Below are 25,581 nucleotides of genomic sequence, written 5' to 3'. Positions count from 1 at the left end.
TGTTTCCTGGCAGTAATCGCACATTCCTGTTGAATGCTTTCCTATCACATTTAAAGTCTTATTTCAACCGGCTGTGTCCCACCCTTAATCTTGTAAAAATAGCCTATCCTCCCCTCACCAACTTTCCTCTGCCCTTAGTATCTCTATTCCACTTCTCATGCCATCTCTGCACCATCACTGTCCATATCAGGCTTTTTGCCTCTGCCTTGCTCATTGAAACTATAACATTCCAACTACTAAGAGCTTATTTAGCCAGTACATCAACTCCCTCGTTCCCCTCCACATGGGCTGGGACCCAACTAAATCTTATCTGTATACCCATCTGTCTAATCCTGCCATGGGTTTGTAGTACATCATAAAGTAGGTATTGTCTGCTACGTGAGCTAAAGGACTGCAGACTCAACCCTTCACATGAATCAGAGCAATTTAAATATAATGTTTATTTCCAGAGCATCATTACAAATGTTATACATCATCATGAAGCGACTTCCTCTATGAAAAGAAAAGCACCAGTGAGGAGGCTCATTATGTAGATAATCTTAAGAAGAACTGACTCCTTCTCAAATATCCTAAAAGGCCCATAATAATGTTGATGTGAAATGTTGGAAAAGGAGGATAAAATTGCCCCATAAATAAATCAAAAAGTCATACAAAAGATATAAATACTTTAATAATATGCAATTAAAAAGGTAGACTCAGTGATATGACATAGATGCAGAAAGTAAACCGCAAAGTGGGTCAATTTCCAAAACAACTAAGAGTGTTGAAGCGCGAGTTTCAACTTCTCCACTGTTTTAGTCCCGTGGCCCCCACACTGTAAGAGCATGAAGTGAACCTCAGCATATGCGCACATACTGTCTGTGACTGATTTCAGACATATTTCAAATGCATACATAAAAATACACACTGTGTTAGAGTCAGTCACAAGTAAGAAAAATATACAAGTCTCAAGTCAATTCTGAATCAAGTCCGTGCCTCTGAAATACTATAAATTATGGTAACCACATTTCTGACCAATGTAATGCATGATTAGGCCCATTGTAATAAGTAAAAAAGAGAAAATCTCGAAATGCATCATTTTATTACAATATGGAAAATATCAAGCGAAGAAGTTAGGAAAAGTTGTCGATTTCTCTCTTCATTTCCTAAAATGAGAGGAAGGAAATTAAAACGTACGTCAAAGTATAAATCACTTATCAAAATGTGAAGTAGTTCAAGTGACTCGCATGCACATACAACAGTTAACTAATTATACACACATTTCAATGTAGGGAATGGTTTGTTTCCATACTCATCAATATATTTCCTACAACAAGTGACGTAAAAGAGGGATAAGTTGTAAGCCACATACCTGTAAGAGCTCTGTCTTATCAAAGTTGTTGCGGTGTCTGTAGATGCTCTGACACAACAACGCATACAGCTTCTCCAGCTGATGCACCTCATAGCCCTCAGTCTTGGACACAACTCTTCTGAGCAATTCCTGGACAATAAATTATACACAAATCAATGCATGAATTTAGGATGAATGAATAAGTGTTTGGCTGTGACTTGCAATGACCATATTTCGGGTCTACAATTTTCTGGGTGTAGTTCTGATACAACTACATTGTAAGAAGCATGGCCTAACCCTAACTGGTCAGGAGGTTACCTTGAGTTTGTCGTGGTCCACGACCAGCTGAGGGGTCTTCTGGGTCAGGATCTCCAGGGCCTTGTCCACGTCGATCAACTGCTGCTGCTGCACCAGAGTCCTGGTGGCACGGGTCACACGCCTCACTGTTGGAAGGAAACACAGGAAGCAATCAGGAGGGTGTGACGGGGAGCTGATAAGCTCAAGTCCCTTTAATCAGTGCTGGCTGAACAGGCTAATGCTAACACAATGGGCTATTGGTGTTGATATGCACATCTTCTAACATGCAAATTAGGTTTCTACCCAGTAACACTGGATCTCAAGCATTAAGTAGGGGGGCATGGTTTCCTATTCTAGAACTAAGGCAAACTAAGGCACAGAAGAAGACACAATTACAAGCATTTGCACTATTAATGTAGTTTGATTTTCTACAACAAAGTCAACCTTTTTGCATGCGTTCATTGGCCCTCGTGCTGTGGTGAACACATTTACAACCAAAGGAACTCATTCTTACAGAGTATTTAAACCAGTGGAGCGATGGATGTATCCCTTTAACTGATGTGCTGTGTTGAGTTAGAGCTCCCCAACAGCTGGAGCCCAAGAGGTCAAAGGTCAGTGAAAATGAATGAGCTGTTCCCTGAGGCCAGAAGAAGTAGCTTGCTTGCGGCCCGGGTCCCTAATACAGACCTATGTCCCAGTCATCCTCCAACCTTTCAGGCTCTTTGGTCTCTGAGGTGTGTTTCTCCCCCTGATCTACCTCCTTTGTAGGGGTGTTATTGACTGGACTTGGGTCACGTTCCACTGGAGGGCTGGCAGGCTGGTAGTTGTCTCCATTGACTGCCACCACTGGACTGGCTTGGATCCCAGATTGGACCTGTGTGAGGCCTGGCTGGTGTGAGTCATCTGTGGGGTCTGGAGCTTGCTGTTGCCAGTCACCATTGGGGATTGGAGTGGTGGTGGGCTGCTCTGCAACACAGGCCTCTTCCACATCCTCTGCAGGCTTAGTGGTCTTCTCTGAGGTACACTCCATAGGGGAGTTCTCTAGAATAGTCTCCAAAGCCTTAGCTTGTTTCTCTTCGCCCTCCTCTATGCCATCACTCACATCCGCTTCTTCCTCCCCTGAGTTTGTGATCTCCTTGTTCGAAGAAAAGGAAGAAGTAGGTTTCTTTTTATTCTTCTTCATGATGCCGGAGCTCCATTTGCTTTCGCATCGTGTTTTGGGCGGTTTCTTTTTACGGGCTAGAGGACAGGCTAGGAAAGTTAAATAGAGAAGAGAAGGTCATTTAACATGATAGAGAACGGGACAGACAGAGACTTCTCTATTTCAATGAATATCATCTTCCTCTCCTCCCTAACTCTCAATTTCTGCTCTTGCCTGTCATCGTGGTTTTCTAACTCTGGTCTCGTCTTTTGACTGGTTCACTCAACTGGAAAGAATCCTCCTCCTTCCTCCTCCTCCTTTTTCACTGTGGCTACACTTACTTCTGTTCCTGTCCTGATCCTTGGCACTTCCACTTTCTATCACTCGTAACACATCTGGGAGGTATTAGTTTTTTGCCCTTAAACGTTGAAACACTGATAATAATAACTGCTTATGCACTGCAAATCAAGCAGTAAAAAGCTAAATCCTGAGTGCTGTCCCTAGGTGGTTGACCAGCCTCTACCATCATTTCCACTGGATGCTCCTCTGCTCTGTAACAAATAACCTACCAATAAACAGTTAAGGTGTAGAGTGGTGAGACTTACGTGCGGGCCGTGGGGTGTTGGCAGTGAACGGGGTGCTGGCGTCTTTGCCAGTGTTACCGCCTAGCCTCTTGGACTCGGCAAATCCTTCCTCTCTGGGCAAGGTCTGGTAGTAGGAGGGGGCAAACTTTGATGACGTGCACCCTGTTGTAGACATAAACATGTTGTTAGCATTGTCAATGAAAACAAAGATGTTTTAAGGAAAATGAGAGAGGGTTCATCTAATCATTGGACAACTAGTTAAAGAAGCCGACATGAAACACTGAAACTAAAACAATAGCTAGCTGAACTCACATTTTTTTATATTTAACTAGGCAAGTCAGTTAAGAACAAATTCTTATTTACAATGACGGCCTACCAAAAGGTAAAAAAGCCTCCTGCGGGGGACGGGGGATTGGGATTAAAAATAAAAAAAAAAAAAAAATATAGGACAAAACACACAACACGACAAGAGAGACAACAACTGGAGACAGGTTGCGCACACTTTATTTGGATAATCTGGATTTCCATCTGTAGATGCTCTACAGATGGTCATTCTATCAACAAACTAGCTGTTTATAAGCAACTGCTTGCTAAGGGTTAAGGTTAGGGTTAAGTTTATGGCTAGTACATAGTTAGTTGAAATGTTGTCCATCTGTAGATGCTCTACAGACTATCCAAATAAAGTGTTACCAAGAGGTTTTACCATGTAGGCTAGGTCACTACTTTAGCGTTTAAATCACAGGAATATGTCAACGTTATAAGCAGCAGCAGTTACCTCTCTTGTTGCGCGACTCTCTGATCTGCTCACAGATTCTGTTAAAGTCCTCGTCTAGTTCGTCGCGGATGATGGCGTGGGTCGTGTCCTTCAGGGCACAAGCCCGGTGACGAATCTGACGATCTAGAAACACAAAGAGAGAGACAATGATGACAGAGGTACACAGTAGGGGGCCTCGTCATCCATGGGACCTACTAACGGCAGCAGAACAATGAGAACGGACAAAAATATCTTCAGAGAGATACCAAACAAAACGAATGTAGCATACTCATTGGAGTAAGATTAGCCAGGTCCCAGATCTGTTTGTGATGTCTTGCTAACTCCTATGGTTGTTGGCAAGACAGCGCAAACAGATCTGGAACCAGGCTAGAATTACACATCAATTATAATAATAACAACAACAGCAGCACTCGGTTTAGTGAGGTGGAGACGGTTGTAGGTATACCAGATGGGTCGCTGTCAGGGTTGTACTCCAGGGCGTTCTTCCAGATCAGGTCCACATCGTTGACAAACTCCCTGACGGTCATGTACTTGTGGAGGTCGACCTTGGACAGTACAGTGGAGAGGTCCATGGGATGCCTGATCACCTTAATATAGTCAGGAACCTGGTGTGAGAAGAAGACAAACCCTTGATAAGATGGGGGACACAATACCACTCTGGTTGTTTCGGATGAGAGTGTCGGTAAAGGAGCGAAGCTACAGAAATCTGGAGGTGACTACAGGGCATCCCCCTAAGGGGCCAGAGCTCACTTAGAATGCATGTACTTGTATTCAGACTTGCTAGTTAAGTATTGACTAAGTTTGGGTCAGTCAACATTCAGCTTGCATTAGAGTAATCTTGACTGGCACCTTGGACTACAACAATGCAAAAACACCTCTTTCCTTCCTTGTTCCTCTCTTTTTTCCCAGTGTTTTCTCCCTACCTCTTCGATGTCCACAGGCTTAGTGAAGGCCTTGAAGCGTTTGTCCTGGGAGAGGCGGTCAGTGACATTGCGCAGGAACAGCCTCAGCTCCCTGAGTGTGTCCTCCTCCTGCTCCTCCAGACGCAGACGCTCCCTCTCACTCATCTGCCTAGGGGGAGGAGGGGGGGCAAGGGGGAGCACCTCCATGGCATGCATCACTGAGGCAGGGGAGGGGGAGGAAGAGGGGGTAAATAAGGAGGGTTAAAATGGAGATGGGACACAAACAGCAATACCAAGTGATTATCAAAAGTCATAAATATCTAGTAGGTACAGGCTTTCTTCTTGGATGCGGGTGCCTTGGCAGTCTGGCTAAGGATGAGATTCTCAAAGAACTTCCTTCTCTCCTGCTGGTTGGGAATTTGGATAGAGTGAACCTCTCCATACTCCATCCGGAACAGAGTCTGGATCTGAGAGAGACAAAGTGTGGAATAGTTACCTCACTTAGGGTCTTCACTTCTACAAAGAGTATTTACTGAAGTGTAAAAAAAATAACAAAAATAAAAAGAACCTGGTTACGAATCTACTCATGGGTTGAGTAGCCCAGTAAGGTCCAGGTATGACCTACCTCGTCGGCCAGGTCGTGGTCGTGGTTACGGTTAGGGTCGAGGTCGTGGTTACGAATCTACTCATGGGTTGAGTAGCCCAGTAAGGTCCAGGGATCACTTCTCTACAGTACTTGTAGTGTAATGTATGGTGGGGGAGGCCCAGGTATGACCTACCTCGTCGGCCAGGTCGTGGTCGTGGTTACGGTTAGGGTCGAGGTCGTGGTTACGAATCTACTCATGGGTTGAGTAGCCCAGTAAGGTCCAGGGATCACTTCTCTAAAGTACTTGTAGTGTAATGTATGGTGGGGGAGGTCCAGGTATGACCTACCTCGTCGGCCAGGTCGTGGTCGTGGTTACGGTTAGGGTCGAGGTCGTGGTTACGAATCTACTCATGGGTTGAGTAGCCCAGTAAGGTCCAGGTATGACCTACCTCGTCGGCCAGGTCGTGGTCGTGGTTACGGTTAGGGTCGAGGTCGTGGTTACGAATCTACTCATGGGTTGAGTAGCCCAGTAAGGTCCAGGGATCACTTCTCTACAGTACTTGTAGTGTAATGTATGGTGGGGAGGCCCAGGTATGACCTACCTCGTCGGCCAGGTCGTGGTCGTGGTTACGGTTAGGGTCGAGGTCGTGGTTGCGAATCTACTCATGGGTTGAGTAGCCCAGTAAGGTCCAGGGATCACTTCTCTAAAGTACTTGTAGTGTAATGTATGGTGGGGGAGGTCCAGGTATGACCTACCTCGTCGGCCAGGTCGTGGTCGTGGTTACGGTTAGGGTCGAGGTCGTGGTTACGAATCTACTCATGGGTTGAGTAGCCCAGTAAGGCCCAGTTATGACCTACCTCGTCGGCCAGGTCGTGGTCGTGGTTACGGTTAGGGTCGAGGTCGTGGTTACGAATCTACTCATGGGTTGAGTAGCCCAGTAAGTTCCAGGGATCACTTCTCTACAGTACTTGTAGTGTAATGTATGGTGGGGGAGGCCCAGGTATGACCTACCTCGTCGGCCAGGTCGTGGTCGTGGTTACGGTTAGGGTCGAGGTCGTGGTTACGAATCTACTCATGGGTTGAGTAGCCCAGTAAGGTCCAGGGATCACTTCTCTACAGTACTTGTAGTGTAATGTATGGTGGGGGAGGCCCAGGTATGACCTACCTCGTCGGCCAGGTCGTGGTCGTGGTTACGGTTAGGGTCGAGGTCGTGGTTACGAATCTACTCATGGGTTGAGTAGCCCAGTAAAGTCCAGGGATCACTTCTCTACAGTACTTGTAGTGTAATGTATGGTGGGGGAGGCCCAGGTATGACCTACCTCGTCGGCCAGGTCGTGGTCGTGGTTACGGTTAGGGTCGAGGTCGTGGTTACGAATCTACTCATGGGTTGAGTAGCCCAGTAAGGTCCAGGGATCACTTCTCTACAGTACTTGTAGTGTAATGTATGGTGGGGGAGGCCCAGGTATGACCTACCTCGTCGGCCAGGTCGTGGTCGTGGTTACGGTTAGGGTCGAGGTCGTGGTTACGAATCTACTCATGGGTTGAGTAGCCCAGTAAGGTCCAGGGATCACTTCTCTACAGTACTTGTAGTGTAATGTATGGTGGGGGAGGCCCAGGTATGACCTACCTCGTCAGCCAGGTCGTGGTCGTGGTTACGGTTAGGGTCGAGGTCGTGGTTACGAATCTACTCATGGGTTGAGTAGCCCAGTAAGGTCCAGGGATCACTTCTCTACAGTACTTGTAGTGTAATGTATGGTGGGGAGGCCCAGGTATGACCTACCTCGTCGGCCAGGTCGTGGTCGTGGTTACGGTTAGGGTCGAGGTCGTGGTTACGAATCTACTCATGGGTTGAGTAGCCCAGTAAGGTCCAGGGATCACTTCTCTACAGTACTTGTAGTGTAATGTATGGTGGGGGAGGCCCAGGTATGACCTACCTCGTCGGCCAGGTCGTGGTTACGGTTAGTGTCGAGGTCGTGGTTACGAATCTACTCATGGGTTGAGTAGCCCAGTAAGGTCCAGGGATCACTTCTCTACAGTACTTGTAGTGTAATGTATGGTGGGGGAGGCCCAGGTATGACCTACCTCGTCGGCCAGGTCGTGGTCGTGGTTACCGTTAGGGTCGAGGTCGTGGTTACGAATCTACTCATGGGTTGAGTAGCCCAGTAAGGTCCAGGGATCACTTCTCTACAGTACTTGTAGTGTAATGTATGGTGGGGGAGGCCCAGGTATGACCTACCTCGTCGGCCAGGTCGTGGTCGTGGTTACGGTTAGGGTCGAGGTCGTGGTTACGAATCTACTCATGGGTTGAGTAGCCCAGTAAGGTCCAGGGATCACTTCTCTACAGTACTTGTAGTGTAATGTATGGTGGGGGAGGCCCAGGTATGACCTACCTCGTCGGCCAGGTCGTGGTCGTGGTTACGGTTAGGGTCGAGGTCGTGGTTACGAATCTACTCATGGGTTGAGTAGCCCAGTAAGGTCCAGGGATCACTTCTCTACAGTACTTGTAGTGTAATGTATGGTGGGGGAGGCCCAGGTATGACCTACCTCGTCGGCCAGGTCGTGGTTACGGTTAGTGTCGAGGTCGTGGTTACGAATCTACTCATGGGTTGAGTAGCCCAGTAAGGTCCAGGGATCACTTCTCTACAGTACTTGTAGTGTAATGTATGGTGGGGGAGGCCCAGGTATGACCTACCTCGTCGGCCAGGTCGTGGTCGTGGTTACCGTTAGGGTCGAGGTCGTGGTTACGAATCTACTCATGGGTTGAGTAGCCCAGTAAGGTCCAGGGATCACTTCTCTACAGTACTTGTAGTGTAATGTATGGTGGGGGAGGCCCAGGTATGACCTACCTCGTCGGCCAGGTCGTGGTCGTGGTTACGGTTAGGGTCGAGGTCGTGGTTACGAATCTACTCATGGGTTGAGTAGCCCAGTAAGGTCCAGGGATCACTTCTCTACAGTACTTGTAGTGTAATGTATGGTGGGGAGGCCCAGGTATGACCTACCTCGTCGGCCAGGTCGTGGTCGTGGTTACGGTTAGGGTCGAGGTCGTGGTTACGAATCTACTCATGGGTTGAGTAGCCCAGTAAGGTCCAGGGATCACTTCTCTACAGTACTTGTAGTGTAATGTATGGTGGGGAGGCCCAGGTATGACCTACCTCGTCAGCCAGGTCGTGGTCGTGGTTACGGTTAGGGTCGAGGTCGTGGTTACGAATCTACTCATGGGTTGAGTAGCCCAGTAAGGTCCAGGGATCACTTCTCTACAGTACTTGTAGTGTAATGTATGGTGGGGAGGCCCAGGTATGACCTACCTCGTCGGCCAGGTCGTGGTCGTGGTTACGGTTAGGGTCGAGGTCGTGGTTACGAATCTACTCATGGGTTGAGTAGCCCAGTAAGGTCCAGGGATCACTTCTCTACAGTACTTGTAGTGTAATGTATGGTGGGGGAGGCCCAGGTATGACCTACCTCGTCGGCCAGGTCGTGGTTACGGTTAGTGTCGAGGTCGTGGTTACGAATCTACTCATGGGTTGAGTAGCCCAGTAAGGTCCAGGGATCACTTCTCTACAGTACTTGTAGTGTAATGTATGGTGGGGGAGGCCCAGGTATGACCTACCTCGTCGGCCAGGTCGTGGTCGTGGTTACCGTTAGGGTCGAGGTCGTGGTTACGAATCTACTCATGGGTTGAGTAGCCCAGTAAGGTCCAGGGATCACTTCTCTACAGTACTTGTAGTGTAATGTATGGTGGGGGAGGCCCAGGTATGACCTACCTCATCGGCCAGGTCGTGGTCGTGGTTACGGTTAGGGTCGAGGTCGTGGTTACGAATCTACTCATGGGTTGAGTAGCCCAGTAAGGTCCAGGGATCACTTCTCTACAGTACTTGTAGTGTAATGTATGGTGGGGGAGGCCCAGGTATGACCTACCTCGTCGGCCAGGTCGTGGTCGTGGTTACGGTTAGGGTCGAGGTCGTGGTTACGAATCTACTCATGGGTTGAGTAGCCCAGTAAGGTCCAGGGATCACTTCTCTACAGTACTTGTAGTGTAATGTATGGTGGGGGAGGCCCAGGTATGACCTACCTCGTCGGCCAGGTCGTGGTGAGACACGTTGCTGGTGGCCAGCAGCATGATGGGGGAGAAGGAGGGGATGTCCTGCAGCAGGCTGAGAAAGGTGGCCTTCAGGGCCGAGCCCACCGTCTCCCACCACTGCTGGATGTGGGGGATGTACATTATGCTGGGGGAGGTCCGCTTGGCCTCGCAGAACACCTGGGGCAGGCAGGGCTAAGAGGTCAATGACTGTGTATCACTCGCCAACCTAGCACTTAGGTCGGGATTCAAACTATCAGCACCGCACCGACATCTCGCTGCATTTGACTTAGTAATTATTTGCTTGATGGAGTTAGCCTTCCTACAATGAAGTCAACTCTGGGGCTATAATTCTCTGCACCACAAATGAGTGGAGCAGGTCGGTGTGCATTTTAACATTTCACTTCTAAAGGCTACATTCGTTCCAGCCAGTACCTGTGCACAGGCCTCCTCGGGTGAGGTACAGCTGACTCCAAACAGCACAGCCATGTCCAGGGTGTAGACGGTGAACTTCTCCAGGGCATGGAGCACGGCGGGGGCCAGGTGGGAGCTCTGACCCGCCCCGGGACGCCCAGCCAGCAGCAGCCTGGGCCGGTAGGTGGTGGGGTGGCAGATCGCACTCCTGGAACAGAGGCGAGCGGAGAGGAAGTGAATGGAGACTCAGGGATGTGATTATGAATGGAAACAATGAAAATAGGGTGTTTCTTTCAGGGCAGAACATATCTACATATTACAGGTAGGCTACATCTTACCTGGCAAAATGGAGGAAGCTCCCTTTGGTGGTGGTCTGTTTGGTGATGGAATTATTGGACGAGGGGCCCTCGTCCCCACTGTACATGATTTCATCCTCCAGAATGCTGTCTGTCAGATCTGACCAAAGGAAAAACTTGATCAAGTAATTGCATCAATTTAACTTAACCAATGATCCTCTCTAATAGTGACCTAAGCTTGGTCCCACATCTGTTTGTGTTGTATAGCCAACATTGGCATGACATTGACCATAGGATTCGGCAAGACAGCACAAATCAATCTGGGACCAGATAACAATGGCAGTGACTTAGTTCTCAGACAAAACTGAACCCGGCCAACCTGCATCCCTCTTCCTCTTGAGGCCCTGTTCGGCGTGGGGGAAGAGCTTCTGCACTGCGTCCAACACGTTGGTGAGGGCAGGGCCCAGCAGGGGCGTAACCACAGGGGTCAGGGCCTTGGCAGGGGACGACACAGCCCTCTGGGAGGCTGGCACCATCTTCCTCATGGCGGCCACAAAGTCCCGGCTGTTGATGTTGATGGAGCCCACGTCCAGCAGGAGCTTTTGGGACGTGCCGTAGATCTGGGGGTAGCGCCGGCGCAGAGCGCACAGGGCCGCCTCGGCGCACACCGCCTTGATGTCGGCGCCGCAGTAGCCTGGGGTGCAGAGGGGGAAGATGTTGCGGTTAATACGTGGCATGTGTCTGATTGACTGTGGAACTGTGTTAAATCGATAGATGAATTGTGGTGATCTGTCTGAATATTATGAGACAACAAAACTACATAGTTATTTTTGTTCTTACAATTATTGTACAATCTTGACTTGCCCAACGCTAGAGTTGACTTGGTATACATTAATCACCTACCGACACATTTATCAGCCAATTCTTCCAGGAAAGGATCGGATGGTGTAGGATTCCACTGTCTGGTGTGTATCTTCAGGATATCTTTCCGGGACTGAAGTTGTCCACAGAAATGAAAGGTAAGTGCACGAATGAAACATAACTGCATGTAGGTCTCTCAAGTTAAAAGGAAGATTTGGATGGACATTTGAGTTTTGCACGCACACATATTAACTCAAGTGAGTCTTACCTCGCGATCAGGGAGGCCAAAGAGAAACTCCCTGTCGAAGCGTCCGGGGCGTCTGAGGGCGGGGTCGATGGAGTCCAGTCGGTTGGTGGCTCCGATCACCACCACTTCTCCTCGGCTATCCAGGCCATCCATTAGGGCCAGCAGGGTGGACACGATGGAACTGCAGGAAGGAACCACGAGTTGGGAGTATACATTGTTTAGTATGCAGGCACAATCAATGGTAAGTCTCTGTAATCAGTGGAGTGAGAAATGAGAGTGGCTGAAATGTCTTACCTGTGGATCTGGTCTTGACGACTGGAGCGAACCGGAGCCAACCCATCGATCTCGTCAAAGAAGATAATGGCTGGCCGCATCTGGTAAGCCTGTGGGTACAAATAATGAGTCATCCTTATCAATGCAAGTATGTCCCTATATAATAGACATGACCGTCAAACACAGTATAGCCAGCCACCATTTCACTTTACAGAGTTACAACAAGAGACCAATAGTGTCTTGAGCAGGAAATGCTGATAGATAGGCAAATACTAGACCCAATGGTCTCACTAAGACTGAATGCACCAGTGATAACTATATTAATGATCTTTAGTGTGTTGTATGAGGGACTGTACTGTACCTGGTCAAAGAGCAGCCTGAGCTGGCGTTCCGACTCTCCCACCCACTTGCTCAAGCAGTCGGCCCCCTTCCTCATGAAGAAGGCCACCTTCCTCTCCCCCTGGCTGCACTCGTTGGCCAGCGCTCTGGCCACCAGGGTCTTCCCCGTACCAGGGGGACCGTAGAACAGGCAGCCCCTGCAACAGACGGGGAATTTTCTTAGAATGGATCCTTGCAAAGGACTCAAATGATTCAAGAGCCAATGAAATGAAGAGTGGATGAGGCTGTGATTAGAGTTAGGGTTGGGGTGGGGCTTAAGTCCATTGACAGGATCCATTCTAGTTGCTCACCCAAGTAAGTTCCTCAACCTGTTGTAGGCTATTTCCTCACAATGTCATTATGGTAAGCTACCCCGAAGACCATGTAAATCAATAGTCAAAATAACTGCAAGTTACCCACAACAAAATATGTTAGCTATTCAAATCTAAAACAATTGCTCACCTTGGGGGCTGGATCCTGAATTTCTCAAACACCTCTGGGTAGAGCAGAGGGAAGACTACCATCTCCTTCAGGGCGGAAATGTGGCTTGTCAGACCGCCAACGGTGTCAAAGCGCACCTTTGGAGGGAAGAGAGGGGGTTGGATCTTTACATAGGAGATGCAGTCTGATAACTTAGACCATATAATGTAAGCAAACCAACCTTTCAGATTAAAACGACTTCAAATAATTTAATTGTGATGTTAGAGCTTACCGACTGGTCAATCGCCATGGGGTCGACATCCGCAAGACTCGCACCCATCTTCATTCTGTCCTTATGGATTCCCCAAATGCCCTCTTTGCGCAAATTCAGAGGCAGACACCTGTGAGGGATCCCAAATGAAAGAGATTGTGGTTTTGGCAAGCTTATTCTGAGCAGAAGCTCAAAACCACACCGGATTCCACTGGTGTGAAATATTGGACAGATTTTGCTTTAAAATCCAAAATAATGATATTCTGTTCGTGGTGTCAAGTCTCATACAGAGAAACTCTTGAGCTACATCATGTTTTCACTACAAAGGTCTGACACCCAATGAAGCTCACCAAGGAGATATCACCAGAATAACCAAGATGGAACCTTCGTCTATTATTATTACATCATCGACCACCACCACTCATGATGTCATAGACACAGTTCAAAAATATTCCAGAATGGGAAATCATTGCTCTGCTCACCCATGTTCATTATCCTTTAAATATGATTCAATCGTATCCAAGATAATATGCCATGGCAAATAACAGATGATCAGTAAACAAATATATTTAAAAAAATTAAGTAATATGTAATAAAACATTGTTTTCTCCTTTCTTTAATACTACTTTCTAGGGTAGATTTCAACTGTGAACTAAATTAAACATGTTATCGTTATAGGGACAAGTCAAACTGTTGAAGTGTATCAGATTGGTTGCTCATGATGACATGTTCACTGACCTGTTCTTGGCTTCTTGCTCTGTGTCTTCCTCATCAGAGGAGTCTTCCTCATCAGAGGAGCTGGCTTTGTAGGTGTGCCAAGCATGCTTTCTCCTGTGGGTCAAAGCAAACCATAAGGAGACAGAGAAAGGACAAACTTCACTGCTTTACTGTACTGCTCTCTCCCAACGTTGTCAGTCCCCAATAACAAATGGGAGACTTAAGTTGTTTAAATTGTGCCAGAGACTCACCTGCCTATGGACCCAACCCTGTTGTTTGAAACAGTGAATTTTTTTTTATTAAACATCACAATGAAAAAGTAATATATATTGACAAGACCCTACAAGAATAGCCCATAGTCATATATAGCCATAACCATTTATAAGGACCCAACCCATGAAACACAGCATTAATGGACCCTACAACATATTTTGGTCAAAACAAAGATTTTTGGGGTCAAAACAAATAACTGGACACTATGAAACCAATGTACGGGCTAAGAATATTGGTAAAGTGCCAGTACTGTGAAGTACAGTACTGTGGGAGGGACCTGCCACTCCTTTGGCTGGTGGTGTGGACACTCCTGGGCACTGAGGCACTGATGCGGTAGCTCTCTCTAGTGGAAGATGCCTGGCGGTCGAAAAACATGGGCGGCTGCTTCCTGGATTCTACAGATGAAACAGTGAGAGAGGCATAACATCACGATAAGCACTGATCTTGGCCACTAGTCAATAATTTCAGAGTGGGAGTGCTGATCTAAGATCAGTTTAGCTTTTTAGATCAGAATATTTTGTGGAGATATGCTCTGATGAAGGTCGACTGATCGAAAGCTTACCTACTATTAAAATACATTTGCATCTGACTTGAGGTGTGCATAGACTTTTTCCTGTTTTTCCAGTTTCATATTTTGCCTCCAGCACACTTTACTTATTGGTTTTGGGTGTGCTTGGTAGACTCTTATTATATACGAGATCATCATGAATAACATGGACTGGGGACCTGATCCCAATCAGCACTGCGGCATTGTTCCACGAAATGGGTACCTTTTGATATTTTAAGCAGAAATTGTGCACCAATATTGAATATTAAAAGCCTGTTATATTAAATAAAGTGCCCTTCAATAAAAACTACATGGAGAATTTAATCTAATTATTTATGTAAAGACTTGCTAAAGTGCCAAAATTCAGCATGTCCCTCCGTGTACCCTCTGCAGATTTTAACTAACTCAACCCCAAAATTCCTCCAAGTTTTCACCGTAATTGGACAGCCCTAGTTATGTTGTTGCTTTGACAAAGTCATTTCTGAAGATTAATTTTTATTTAATGTGATTAATTGACATCTTTCCCTCATTTTAAGGTCAGACCTGTTATGTGAAACATTTCCTTAAAACATTTTTTGAAAGAAATGGAACATTGAATAGTCAAACCATAGTGTAAAAGCTTGTTCTACTCTTTTTGACCATTTGCTGGTGTTTTGTGGTGGAAAACACGTAAAACCTGTTACCCATAGATAGATAGGCTAGAAATGTTTTAACAATTTCATTTTTGGGGTGAAAAAGGGGGATTTATGGTTGAGTTAAGAGGAAATCGTCAACCCTTTACGGTCAACCCTGCTACTAAATTTGGCACTTACGATAGTAATTTTTTCATTTAACCTCTTGAGATGGGAAAACATGTTTTTTTATGAAGTAGTTGAACATGTTCTCTTTATGACAGAATGTTTCAATTAGATTAAATAAAGTTAACTGTTTTTTTGGACCAACTTCTCAAAAGGAATTGGTGGAACGACCCTGCTACGCTCATTAATTGAGATGAATAGTTAAGTAAATTATGGAGAACATTTTTCAGAAGACTAGTTCAGCAAAGAGTAATAACCATCCAGAGGGGCCTGGTAGCGAACCACTGCTTTTTTCTGTCGAGGTTCATAGCGCTTGCTGTTATTGTCGTCTTCATCGTTCTCCTCATCTCCTTTGTCCTCATCATCGTCATCCTCCTCACTATCGTCACCAGAGTACTCTGGAAATAGGTATTGGACCAAAAGTTAATGAATTCATGTTTAGAGAGTTATGGTCAAACATGACTTTGACCTAAACTACAATAGAAACAGACCTTCCGTTTGTTTGGAAACTGCTTTTACAGTTGGACAATCAGTAGTCGTCTTTCGCTGGGCTTTAGAAGAGATCCTCTGAAATTCAAACAACTTCATAGATACAACTGGTATGGTATTGCCATTTCCTTTCATCAGTGGCCTGCATGACACAATGGTACATATTTCAGTGAGACTTCAATCTCAAAAGGTATTATTGGTCATTTCCTTCCACTAGTCTTATTTCCCATATCTCAAGGTTAATTTGGTGAAATTCAAATGAACGTTCACTGAATATACTAAACATTAAGAACAACTGCTCTTTCCATGATATAGACTGACCAGGTGAATCCAGCTGGAAGCTATGATCCCTTACTAATGTCACTTGTTAAATCCACTTCAGAAATCAGTGTAGATGAAGGGGAGACAGGTTAAAGAAGGGTTTTTAAGCCCTTGAGACAAATGAGACACGGATTGTGTATGTGTGCCATTCAGAGGGTGAATGGAAAAGATAAAAAATGTAAGTGCCTTTGAACGGGGTATGGTAGTTGGTATTAGGCACACCGGTTTGTCAAGAACTGCAACGTTGCTGGGGTTTTCACACTCAACAGTTTCCTGCGTTTATCAAGAATGGCCCACCACCCAAAGGACATCCAGACAACTTGACACAACTGTGGGAAACATTGGAGTCAACATGGGCCAGCATCCCTGTGGAACGCTACCGACACCATGTAGAGTTTTTTCAGTCAGCTGCTGGTGAATGAGGCAACAATATGACAACAGTGTGAATTATGTTCCTAAATACACAGCACAGAGGGCTGCTGAGGGCAGAGAGAGAGCAAGAGAGAGATAGGGGGTGGTGGACAACAGATGGGTGCAACACCCTTACAATGGCCTGATAAGAGATTGTGTGTGGCAGCAGAAGATATAGAGCCTAGAAAAAGTGTCCGGTTATTATGTAAACACATTTCTACAGAGCAACAAGCCCTTGTGTTTGGGTAGAGTTAGTGTGAGTCTTCAATGCCAATCTCAAAGTGGGAACATGTCAATTAATGGTTTCTTATTATTTGCAAATTATACGGCATAAATATAGCCCTGTATTGTATTTCATCCCAGTCTTTGTGGATGGCTGAATGACAGAATTCTATTTTACGGAATGGAAAAAGCCTCACTGTTTGTTCTGAGTTTAAGTGGCGGCGCATCTTATTCATGTCATCAATCTTGTGGAGGAATGCCTCAGCAGTGCTATGGAGAAAAACAAGTAACAATATAACTTCTGATAGTATCTTTCTTTAGCATGATTTCATGGAGGTTTTGGGTCCCAATGCAATAAGAATTAAAATGGTGTACTTATCATTTTGGGGGAGAAGTAGAGGAATTAGTAATATGCCTATAATAACCAACATGTCTGACATCTGTAATAACCCTCACAAATTTGTTCTTAACTGACTTGCCTAGTTAAAGGTTGCCGGGGGGGGGGGGTCGCCGGATATGAAAATGGGGTCGGAGAATTTCCACAATCCTGGTAAAAAAAAAAAAGTTATATACTGCTCAAAAAAATAAAGGGAACACTTAAACAACACATCCTAGATCTGAATGAAATAAATAATCTTATTAAATACTTTTTTCTTTACATAGTTGAATGGGGGGGGGGTCGCCGGATATGAAAATGGGGTCGGAGAATTTCCACAATCCTGGTAAAAAAAAAAGAAGAAGTTATATACTGCTCAAAAAAATAAAGGGAACACTTAAACATCACGTCCTAGATCTGAATGAAATAAATAATCTTATTAAATACTTTTTTCTTTACATAGTTGAATGTGCTGACAACAAAATCACACAAAAATAATCAATGGAAATCCAATTTATCAACCCATGGAGGTCTGGATTTGGAGTCACACTCAAAATTAAAGTGGAAAACCACACTACAGGCTGATCCAACTTTGATGTAATGTCCTTAAAACAAGTCAAAATGAGGCTCAGTAGTGTGTGTGGCCTCCACGTGCCTGTATGACCTCCCTACAACGCCTGGGCATGCTCCTGATGAGGTGGCGGATGGTCACCTGAGGGATCTCCTCCCAGACCTGGACTAAAGCATCCGCCAACTCCTGGACAGTCTGTGGTGCAACGTGGCGTTGGTGGATGGAGCGAGACATGATGTCCCAGATGTGCTCAATTGGATTCAGGTCTGGGGAACGGGCGGGCCAGTCCATAGCATCAATGCCTTCCTCTTGCAGGAACTGCTGACACACTCCAGCCACATGAGGTCTAGCATTGTCTTGCATTAGGAGGAACCCAGGGCCAACCGCACCAGCATATGGTCTCACAAGGGGTCTGAGGATCTCATCTCGGTACCTAATGGCAGTCAGGCTACCTCTGGCAAGCACATGGAGGGCTGTGCGACCGTTTGAGCAGACACATGCACATTTGTGGCCTGTTGGAGGTCATTTTGCAGGGCTCTGGACGTGCTTCTCCTGCTCCTCCTTGCACAAAGGCGGAGGTAGCGGTCGTGCTGCTGGGTGGTTGCCCTCCTACGGCCTCCTCCACGTCTCCTGATGTACTGGCCTGTCTCCTGGTAGCGCCTCCATGCTCTGGACACTACACTGACAGACACAGCAAACCTTCTTGCCACAGCTCGCGTTGATGTGCCATCCTGGATGAGCTGCACTACCTGAGCCACTTGTGTGGGTCGTAGACTCCGTCTCATGCTACCACTAGAGTGAAAGCACCGCCAGCATTCAAAAGTGACCAAAACATCAGCCAGGAAGCATAGGAACTGAGAAGTAGTCTGTGGTCCCCACCTGCAGAACCACTCCTTTATTGGGGGTGTCTTGCTAATTGCCTATAATTTCCACCTGTTGTCTATTCCATTTGCACAACAGCATGTGAAATTTATTGTCAATCAGTGTTGCTTCCTAAGTGGACAGTTTGATTTCACAGAAGTGTGATTGACTTGGAGTTACATTGTGTTGTTTAAGTGTTACCTTTATTTTTTTGAGCAGTGTATTATAATATCATCTTTGTCTCTCAATCACTGTAACGTGCTTAACCTTAAAAATCAAAATTTTTCAAACCTAAGTTCAAATTCAACCAGAGCGCCCTTAGATCATGGGAAAAGGCCGAACTTGAATCATTCCCACGGTGAATGGCTAAGCACGCTATACTATGAAACTACACACTATTGCAGAGACTTTGATATTACCGGCCGCAATTCATATGGTGAAAACAATGTGTGGGGAGGCAGAGGTACAGACACTCACATCAATACCTTTGTCAGATAACTCTGTGAAACTAAGAATTGAGGCTATAGCCAGCAATCAAGAGGAAACTGGCTGAACGACTCAAACTCCCCACCTTATGCTCTCCACGTTACTGCATGATTGTAGCAGGTTTACTAATGCATTAGTTCTATTAGCTATGTTGACTATGTCGTTACTTTATGATATGGTTTGGCTTGGAAAGGTTGTCTCGCCTGGTCACATACAGCTGATGTGTTGTGCATTGACGTCCACAAGCAACGAAGGGAAAAGGTGAGAGGAGTAGAGCACATAGATGCGAGAAGGAATACAACGTGGCTGTTATGAAAATGAACTGTGTTTACGTGTGATTAGGGGTGTATTCATTCTGCCTATTCTGTTGAAAATAAATCTTAAAACAGAACATAACACAGATAAACATACATGATTATGTCCAATAGAAACTCTAATTTTCAACTGTTGGACTAATGATTACACCCTATATCAGCTAGATGCAGGCAAAAGTGTGCAAGGCGGTATTGAATGTGTATTGACCTGTGTGCACCTACAGTACCAGTTTGATGTCTTCACTATTATTCTACAATGTAGAAAATAGTAAAAATAAAGAAAAACCCTTGAATGAGGAGGTGTCCAAACTTTTGACTGGTACTGTACATTATAAACGTTCATTCATAGGCTAGGTTGTAGAAACCTCATGATGGGTATAGGTAAAATTAGAAGAATTATATAGTAGCCTAAACCCGTCGCTGTTACATTGAACTAGGTGAATGGAATATGAATGACCTATTTTCCTGGTTAAATAAATAATACAATATGCTGTAATATAAATAAGGCCATGCTCATGAAGAAAAATAAATTGTCCTCCCTCATCTTAAATGGCACTGACCACCACTGATGTGGAGATATTTAATCATAACATGTCAATGTTCTATTTCACACCGAGGGTTGGTGATTATCGAGGGGGAGTGTTGAAAATATGTTTTTAATTGAGAGAGGAGCTTTTGTTATTCGCAATAGATGTAAAAAAAAAAGAAGAATTGACTTTCTGTGTAATGAAAATAAAAATGTGTCTCCTTGCCTATGTAACAGACATATTTGGGAAACTGAAAAAACTGAACACAAGCATGCAGGGTAAATACCAAACAATTATACAGATGAGTGGCCGAATCAGCAAAATCTGATCAGCAAAATGTTTGACTGTGATCCTGGCTTAGTTGACATGCCGGTAATTGAAATCGAACAGCTGAGCTGTCATGTGACCGAATGCTGCAGACAATGCATTCACGGGTCACTGTGGGGGAGTTTTGGTTCCTGACTCAAAGGGAATACTGTGCTGTCTCCCTCTGAGTATTAAAACTCATGGTACGCTGATTCAGTGCTCTCATCTGCATTAAAAACAAATATCGATCCAGGTTGGATGTGACGGGAGAGATGAGGTGCACACTGCATCATTTGTGGGGGATGACATGTTTACTTTTGCCTTGTTTCCTTATTGATTTATCTGCTTAATATAAACCCCAAAAATGTGTATTAGCATATTTAAAATAATTTCATAAAGAATTGACATTATCATATATTAATATCATAAGAAAACAATTAGTCATAAACACCATTATTTCCCACACATTTCAGAACCAGTATCCAAAACAGAATAATCATGATAATGACTTCAACATTACATAATTGTTGTGAGATTCATCATTATATAAAACCTATTAGTCATAATTCTCATACTTCTTAAACCATAATTAACTCCAAAACATTTACAAAATATATCCACCATAATTTTATGATTAGATCATTTCAATGCATATCCAAACAATATCCTCAGTGGCAACATTCCTTTGCCACTGAACCAAAAGACAAAGAAACCCAGGGGTGTATTCATTAAGCCGATTTTGTTGCAAAACGTTTTGCAACCGACCATTTACTACAAACTGAAAACATTTTGCAACAAAAACAAGAGTTTATTGGACACATTTAGATGGGTCCCTCCCCGTTTTGTTGCCTTTGCTCTGTTTGGTTCTTAAAATGGTAAACGGTTTCCATTACAAGACATAATAAATAGAACCAGGTATTTAACAAGGGAACCGGTTTTAGGTGGCTCAGGAGGTGCATGCCCCAGGAGTGTACAGTTAAAGGGACAGAGCCTTTGCTACACAATGATACTCAAACTGGGGTCTAGCGACTGTCAAGCCAACACCTTAACTGTTACGCCAAGAGGTCCCAATCTCGTGACGAGGTTGCTAGGTGTTGGGTTAAAGCTGAGATCCGCGAAAGGTGAAACAGTGCCACTGGTTGCTCCATGCGCATTTGTTATTGTTTTGTTTTGTTTATTTATTTAAAATCGTGGTACATACTCTGCTGTTCTATCAAGTGTGCAACGATGTCCGAGAAAAAAATAAGCAGTGTTATTCATTGAAGTAACATCTGTAATACCACCCACGGACGTGGCAGTTTCACCGCAAAAGTATTCCAACTACAATATATCGCTACAATATCATGGATGAGCAGCATTAGGACAGAATGGACCATTGGGTCAAGATAAATACTCAAATTCAAGGATACCATTTTCTGGAAAGTTCAATGTTTTAATGTATAAACAGTCTGAAAATTCTCTCTTCACCCTGACTGAGACATTCCAAAACAAACAACCTAATTGTTAATTGGCTAATGTTTCAACGAGGTAGGTCTATTCATTTGAAACCTACAGCATGAATGATCCAGTGTGGTGTTGTCCACATCCTGCCTTTTTATTCCCATCTTCTGATAGATGTCTGTGTCCTGATTGTCTTCTCCATTCGGTTTTGATCCTGGTTTTGTTATTTGTGGACTTTATCCACATGCTTCAGCAGGTCAGCATTCTCAGCGAATCTTCTACCACACACAGAACAGCTGTGCTGTTTCTCACCTGTGTGAGTCAGGATATGCCGGTTCAGGTGTGTTTTTCGACTGAAGTTTTTTCCACAGTTACCACAGCTAAATGGTTTCTCTCCTGTGTGAGTCCGTAAATGTTGGTTTAGATTCCCCTTCTGATAGAAGCTTTTCCCGCAGTATCCACAGATGAATGGTTTCTCTCCTTTATGAGTCTGTAAATGCACGTTCAGCAGCCCCTTGCTATAGAAGCTTTTTCCGCAGTCACCACAGCTAAATGGCCTGTCCCGTGTATGAATCCTCATGTGCTGGGATAGATGGTCTTTGTTTTTAAAGGTCTTGCCACAAACAGGGCAGGGTTTCCCACTGTGACAGAGTGGGACATGGGCCTTAATTTTACATGTGGCGTTGTAGGGGCATTCAATGGGTCTCTCCTTGGCGAGAGTCACATGCCTCTGAAGGTCAGCTTTCAAAGCAAATACTTTGTAGTGAGATTTTTTAGACATGGTGCTGAGTTCAGAACAGTGTGCCCCCGATGGTGGTTTGGGATCCAATGGTGGTCTATTTACTTGGTCACTAATTACAGTTGAGCTGCGGCTTAAGGCCTCATGATCGCCTTCACTTTTCACACAGGGACCACTAAATATAAACTCTATGGAATTACCCTCCAGTCCTTGAAACTGCTCTTCCTCCTGGCTGGTCCTCAGTTCCTCCTGTTCCTCTTTAATCTGTGATGGCCCTGGTTCCTCCTGTCCCCGAGTGGGGCACCACTCTTGCTCACAGTGTTGTTGCTCAAGGGGAACCTCTTCAGAGACTGGGAGAGAGAGCTGCTGGGAGTCTGGAGGGGGGGAAAAGACAGTCGCAGACAAGCATGATTACTATGGAACGCCGTTTGGTTTTTGCGTGTCAAAAAAAACGAAAAAAACAAAACTATTTGACGTGTCAAATAAGCGTGTTGACCAATCAGGACGTGGATATGACTGCAAGTCACATAATAATTTAACGCGTTTGTACATTTTTTACGTAGTTATTACACATTGATAACAATATCACACGTATTTCATATGTCACAACGATTCATCGATACGTGTGCTATGATGCTGGTAAAGTTGTCTCGCGCACCTACAGTGCTGGTCATAAAAAAAAGCTAGCTAGCTGATAGATGCAAACAATGTTCTTCCCCAAAAACATAGCAAAACGACATAATCTAGCTAACTATATAGCTAGGTGTCATCATCTAAAATAACCCTAATTTATAAAACAGTTCTTATTTGATTAATGGTGGTCGGACCCATCTATGTGAAGCTAGCCACAATAGGGATTAGCCACAGTAGTGGACTTTCCGGTTAGCCTTCAAAATAAAAGTATGTTATTGACAGTGATGCAAATGAATACAAATAGTAGAATTGTGCCATAATTGAATAGATCATGCTAAACGAGAATGTTGTTATATAAAAATAAACAAAAGGCAATCATTTGTTAATTTGACAAAAATCTGTTGAAATCACACTGAATGTATTAGACTTTAGAATTGCATTGGGGGCATACTTATTTCACTGTAGAGCCTTACCTATGGATTGTGGTTCAATGACATGGGACTGTGACTGTGTGAAATCACCTCCCCATTGTGTGTATTGGCATTCATATTGCACAGCTTTACTTAAGGATTGGGAATCAATGAAATGGGGTATCAGTCTGGTCAATACCCAATATATCTTCAGTGACACACAGAGAACATTAGCATCGTAGCTCTTATTGCGGAACTCTGAAACAACTGAATTGAGCCACATGTATTGTCAACCTGCATTGTGTATTGAACACTATTTCTGAGGAAAAACAGTTCTGCATGGATGTTTTGGAGTCTGATAACTCTGAGGAGGATGTTGGGAAAAAATATATTGGGTATTGACTAGACTGATACCCCATTTCATTGATTCCCAATCCTTAGGTAAAGCTGTGCAATATGAATGTCAATACACACAATGGGGAGGTGATTTCAGTCACAGTCCCGCGATAAAGAGCTACAAAACTAATATTTGCATAAACTCTTCACAGTTATGTTCTGTTGGTGTCAATGAGTAGACTGATACCCCATTTCATTGCTTCACATTCCAACATTGTCTAGTCTAAATTCCAACCTTCTGCATCACTTCAAAGTGGGACTTTTATTTTGAAGGCAACCCACAAATTCGACTCTTGTGCCTAATCTGCATTGTGGCTAGCTTCACAACACATATCCCGGTCTAGCCTAGCCTCACGAAGCTAGCTGGCTGTTTTTTTATTCATTTATTTTATTTAACTAGGCAAGTCAGTTATTTACAATGATGGCCTAGGAACCGTGGGTTAACTGCCTTGTTCAGGAACAGAACGACAGATTTTTACCTTGTCAGCCCGGGGATTCGATTCAGCATTCGGTTACTGGCCCAACGCTCTAACCACTAGGCTACCTGCCCCAAACCTGCTTATAACGTTAGCTTTGGGCAACAGGGTTAAGTAGCTGGTTCAATTTCAATAGGCGAACAAGTGGCTATCTAGCCAATACTTACTCACAAGGATTCCTTAATCATTGCTAAGAATAATGAAAATGACTGCAGTTTCTACTGGTAATGGTTTTCAGGCTGGTTGTATTGGTACTACCTAGGTACCAAGCTAAAGTTAGCTAGCTTGCTAGCGACCCCAGAAATTGCGGTCGAACAAATAATGCCTCATTACCAACGCGGTATTGTAAACACATCGTTCGTGGCCAGTGTGTGCTTGTTTGCAGACTTTTTTGTACAGCTTTGACAGTGGTGGCGCTTGGCTTGCACGTGCAAATTCATCACACACACACACACACACACACAACATTCTATAATAGAATTGTGTTATTTGACGTGTCAAATGAAAATCTTATTCAACGCGTGTATCTTTTTTGACACGCAAAGATACAAACGGCGTTCCATAGAATCCACATAAATTTCGCGACAGCGACAAAATAATTATGCATGGTGCAAGTTAAACTAAAACGTTGAAATGTTCATCGCTGTTACAGTATAATAATTGAGTAGATGAGATATACACACAAACCTGATCTATATAGTTTTATCTCCGGTGTAATCCTTAGCTGTCTCCGTAGACTATCAATCTCCTCTTTAGATCGGGATATCTCCTCCTGGTACTCAGCTACTACTTTCTCAATTGCCCCCAAAATCTCCACTGCCGCCGCCGTTAAACACTCAGAAAGAAACGAATTCAAAGACTGTAATTTATACATTTTTTTTGTAGACTTGTAGTAGTGGTATTATTGTCAAAGGAACCTCTTAATCTCTGGTTTTATTCGCCTAACTAGAATTCGTCCACGAAGAAGGAATGTAATATATATATATTTTTTTTTACTTTCTCTCCCCGTTCTACATCCGTGTTGTCTTCTTCTTATGTGTGGGTATGGCGAACCCAGAAACAAAAGTTGGCGCCCCGGGTGGATCGGGTTTTGCTACAAATAACTACATAGGGGGCAAAAAGTCGTACTGTAACAGGGTGATGAATGCTTTAAGAGAGAACAGGCAACAACAAAACGTTGTTACCTCCCTATTGATGAGATGATGCATTTTGTTTTTATGATATAATCTTGCGTATATATTGTTTTTTTCATCAATAGGGCCAAAATGGAAATACATTTGTTATTGTGTCATCCTCAATGATTTTAAATGCATTGTATCCACGTGTGGTTGTATTGTGTTTTTAAATTGTCAAATAAATCAAACAAATATAGGATGATACTTTTTTTGCATCAACTTTAATAATGAATGGATGTTTGT

General features: G+C 44.4%; 2 protein-coding genes across 8 annotated transcripts; both read right to left on the bottom strand.

Moving 5' to 3' along the window:
- Positions 1 to 652: 652 nt before the first annotated feature.
- Positions 653 to 22,587, bottom strand: LOC106569932 (ATPase family AAA domain-containing protein 2). 7 transcript variants are annotated; one of them, XM_045694687.1, is made up of 25 exons: positions 16,826 to 17,078; positions 15,677 to 15,752; positions 15,443 to 15,583; positions 14,092 to 14,236; positions 13,820 to 13,837; positions 13,590 to 13,682; positions 12,873 to 12,981; positions 12,623 to 12,738; positions 12,144 to 12,318; positions 11,804 to 11,892; positions 11,531 to 11,690; positions 11,305 to 11,395; positions 10,781 to 11,095; positions 10,444 to 10,561; positions 10,127 to 10,313; positions 9,686 to 9,871; positions 5,361 to 5,496; positions 5,051 to 5,247; positions 4,573 to 4,732; positions 4,128 to 4,250; positions 3,374 to 3,514; positions 2,315 to 2,878; positions 1,649 to 1,773; positions 1,352 to 1,480; positions 653 to 1,145 (listed from the first exon to the last, which is right to left on the bottom strand). In XM_045694687.1, exons 1-25 carry the CDS (start codon positions 16,862 to 16,864, stop codon positions 1,113 to 1,115), a joined length of 3,666 nt encoding a protein of 1,221 aa, XP_045550643.1. In that variant the 5' UTR covers positions 16,865 to 17,078; the 3' UTR covers positions 653 to 1,112. The 7 variants fall into 7 exon arrangements, with proteins under 7 accessions (XP_045550643.1, XP_045550642.1, XP_045550644.1 ...); XM_045694686.1 differs by lacking the exon at positions 16,826 to 17,078 and having other exon boundaries at positions 15,677 to 16,055; XM_045694688.1 differs by lacking the exon at positions 16,826 to 17,078 and having other exon boundaries at positions 14,119 to 14,236; positions 15,677 to 16,054.
- Positions 19,782 to 25,202, bottom strand: LOC106569933 (zinc finger protein 771). The gene is made up of 2 exons (XM_014141703.2): positions 24,851 to 25,202; positions 19,782 to 22,622 (listed from the first exon to the last, which is right to left on the bottom strand). Exons 1-2 carry the CDS (start codon positions 25,035 to 25,037, stop codon positions 21,733 to 21,735), a joined length of 1,077 nt encoding a protein of 358 aa, XP_013997178.2. The 5' UTR covers positions 25,038 to 25,202; the 3' UTR covers positions 19,782 to 21,732.
- Between the last annotated feature and the right edge of the window lie 379 nt (positions 25,203 to 25,581).

This window comes from Salmo salar, chromosome ssa14 (assembly GCF_905237065.1).
Source record: "Salmo salar chromosome ssa14, Ssal_v3.1, whole genome shotgun sequence".
Lineage (NCBI taxonomy): Eukaryota > Metazoa > Chordata > Actinopteri > Salmoniformes > Salmonidae > Salmo > Salmo salar.
The sequence above is the reverse complement of the archived record's forward strand: the minus strand, read 5'-3'. Positions and strand labels throughout refer to the sequence as shown.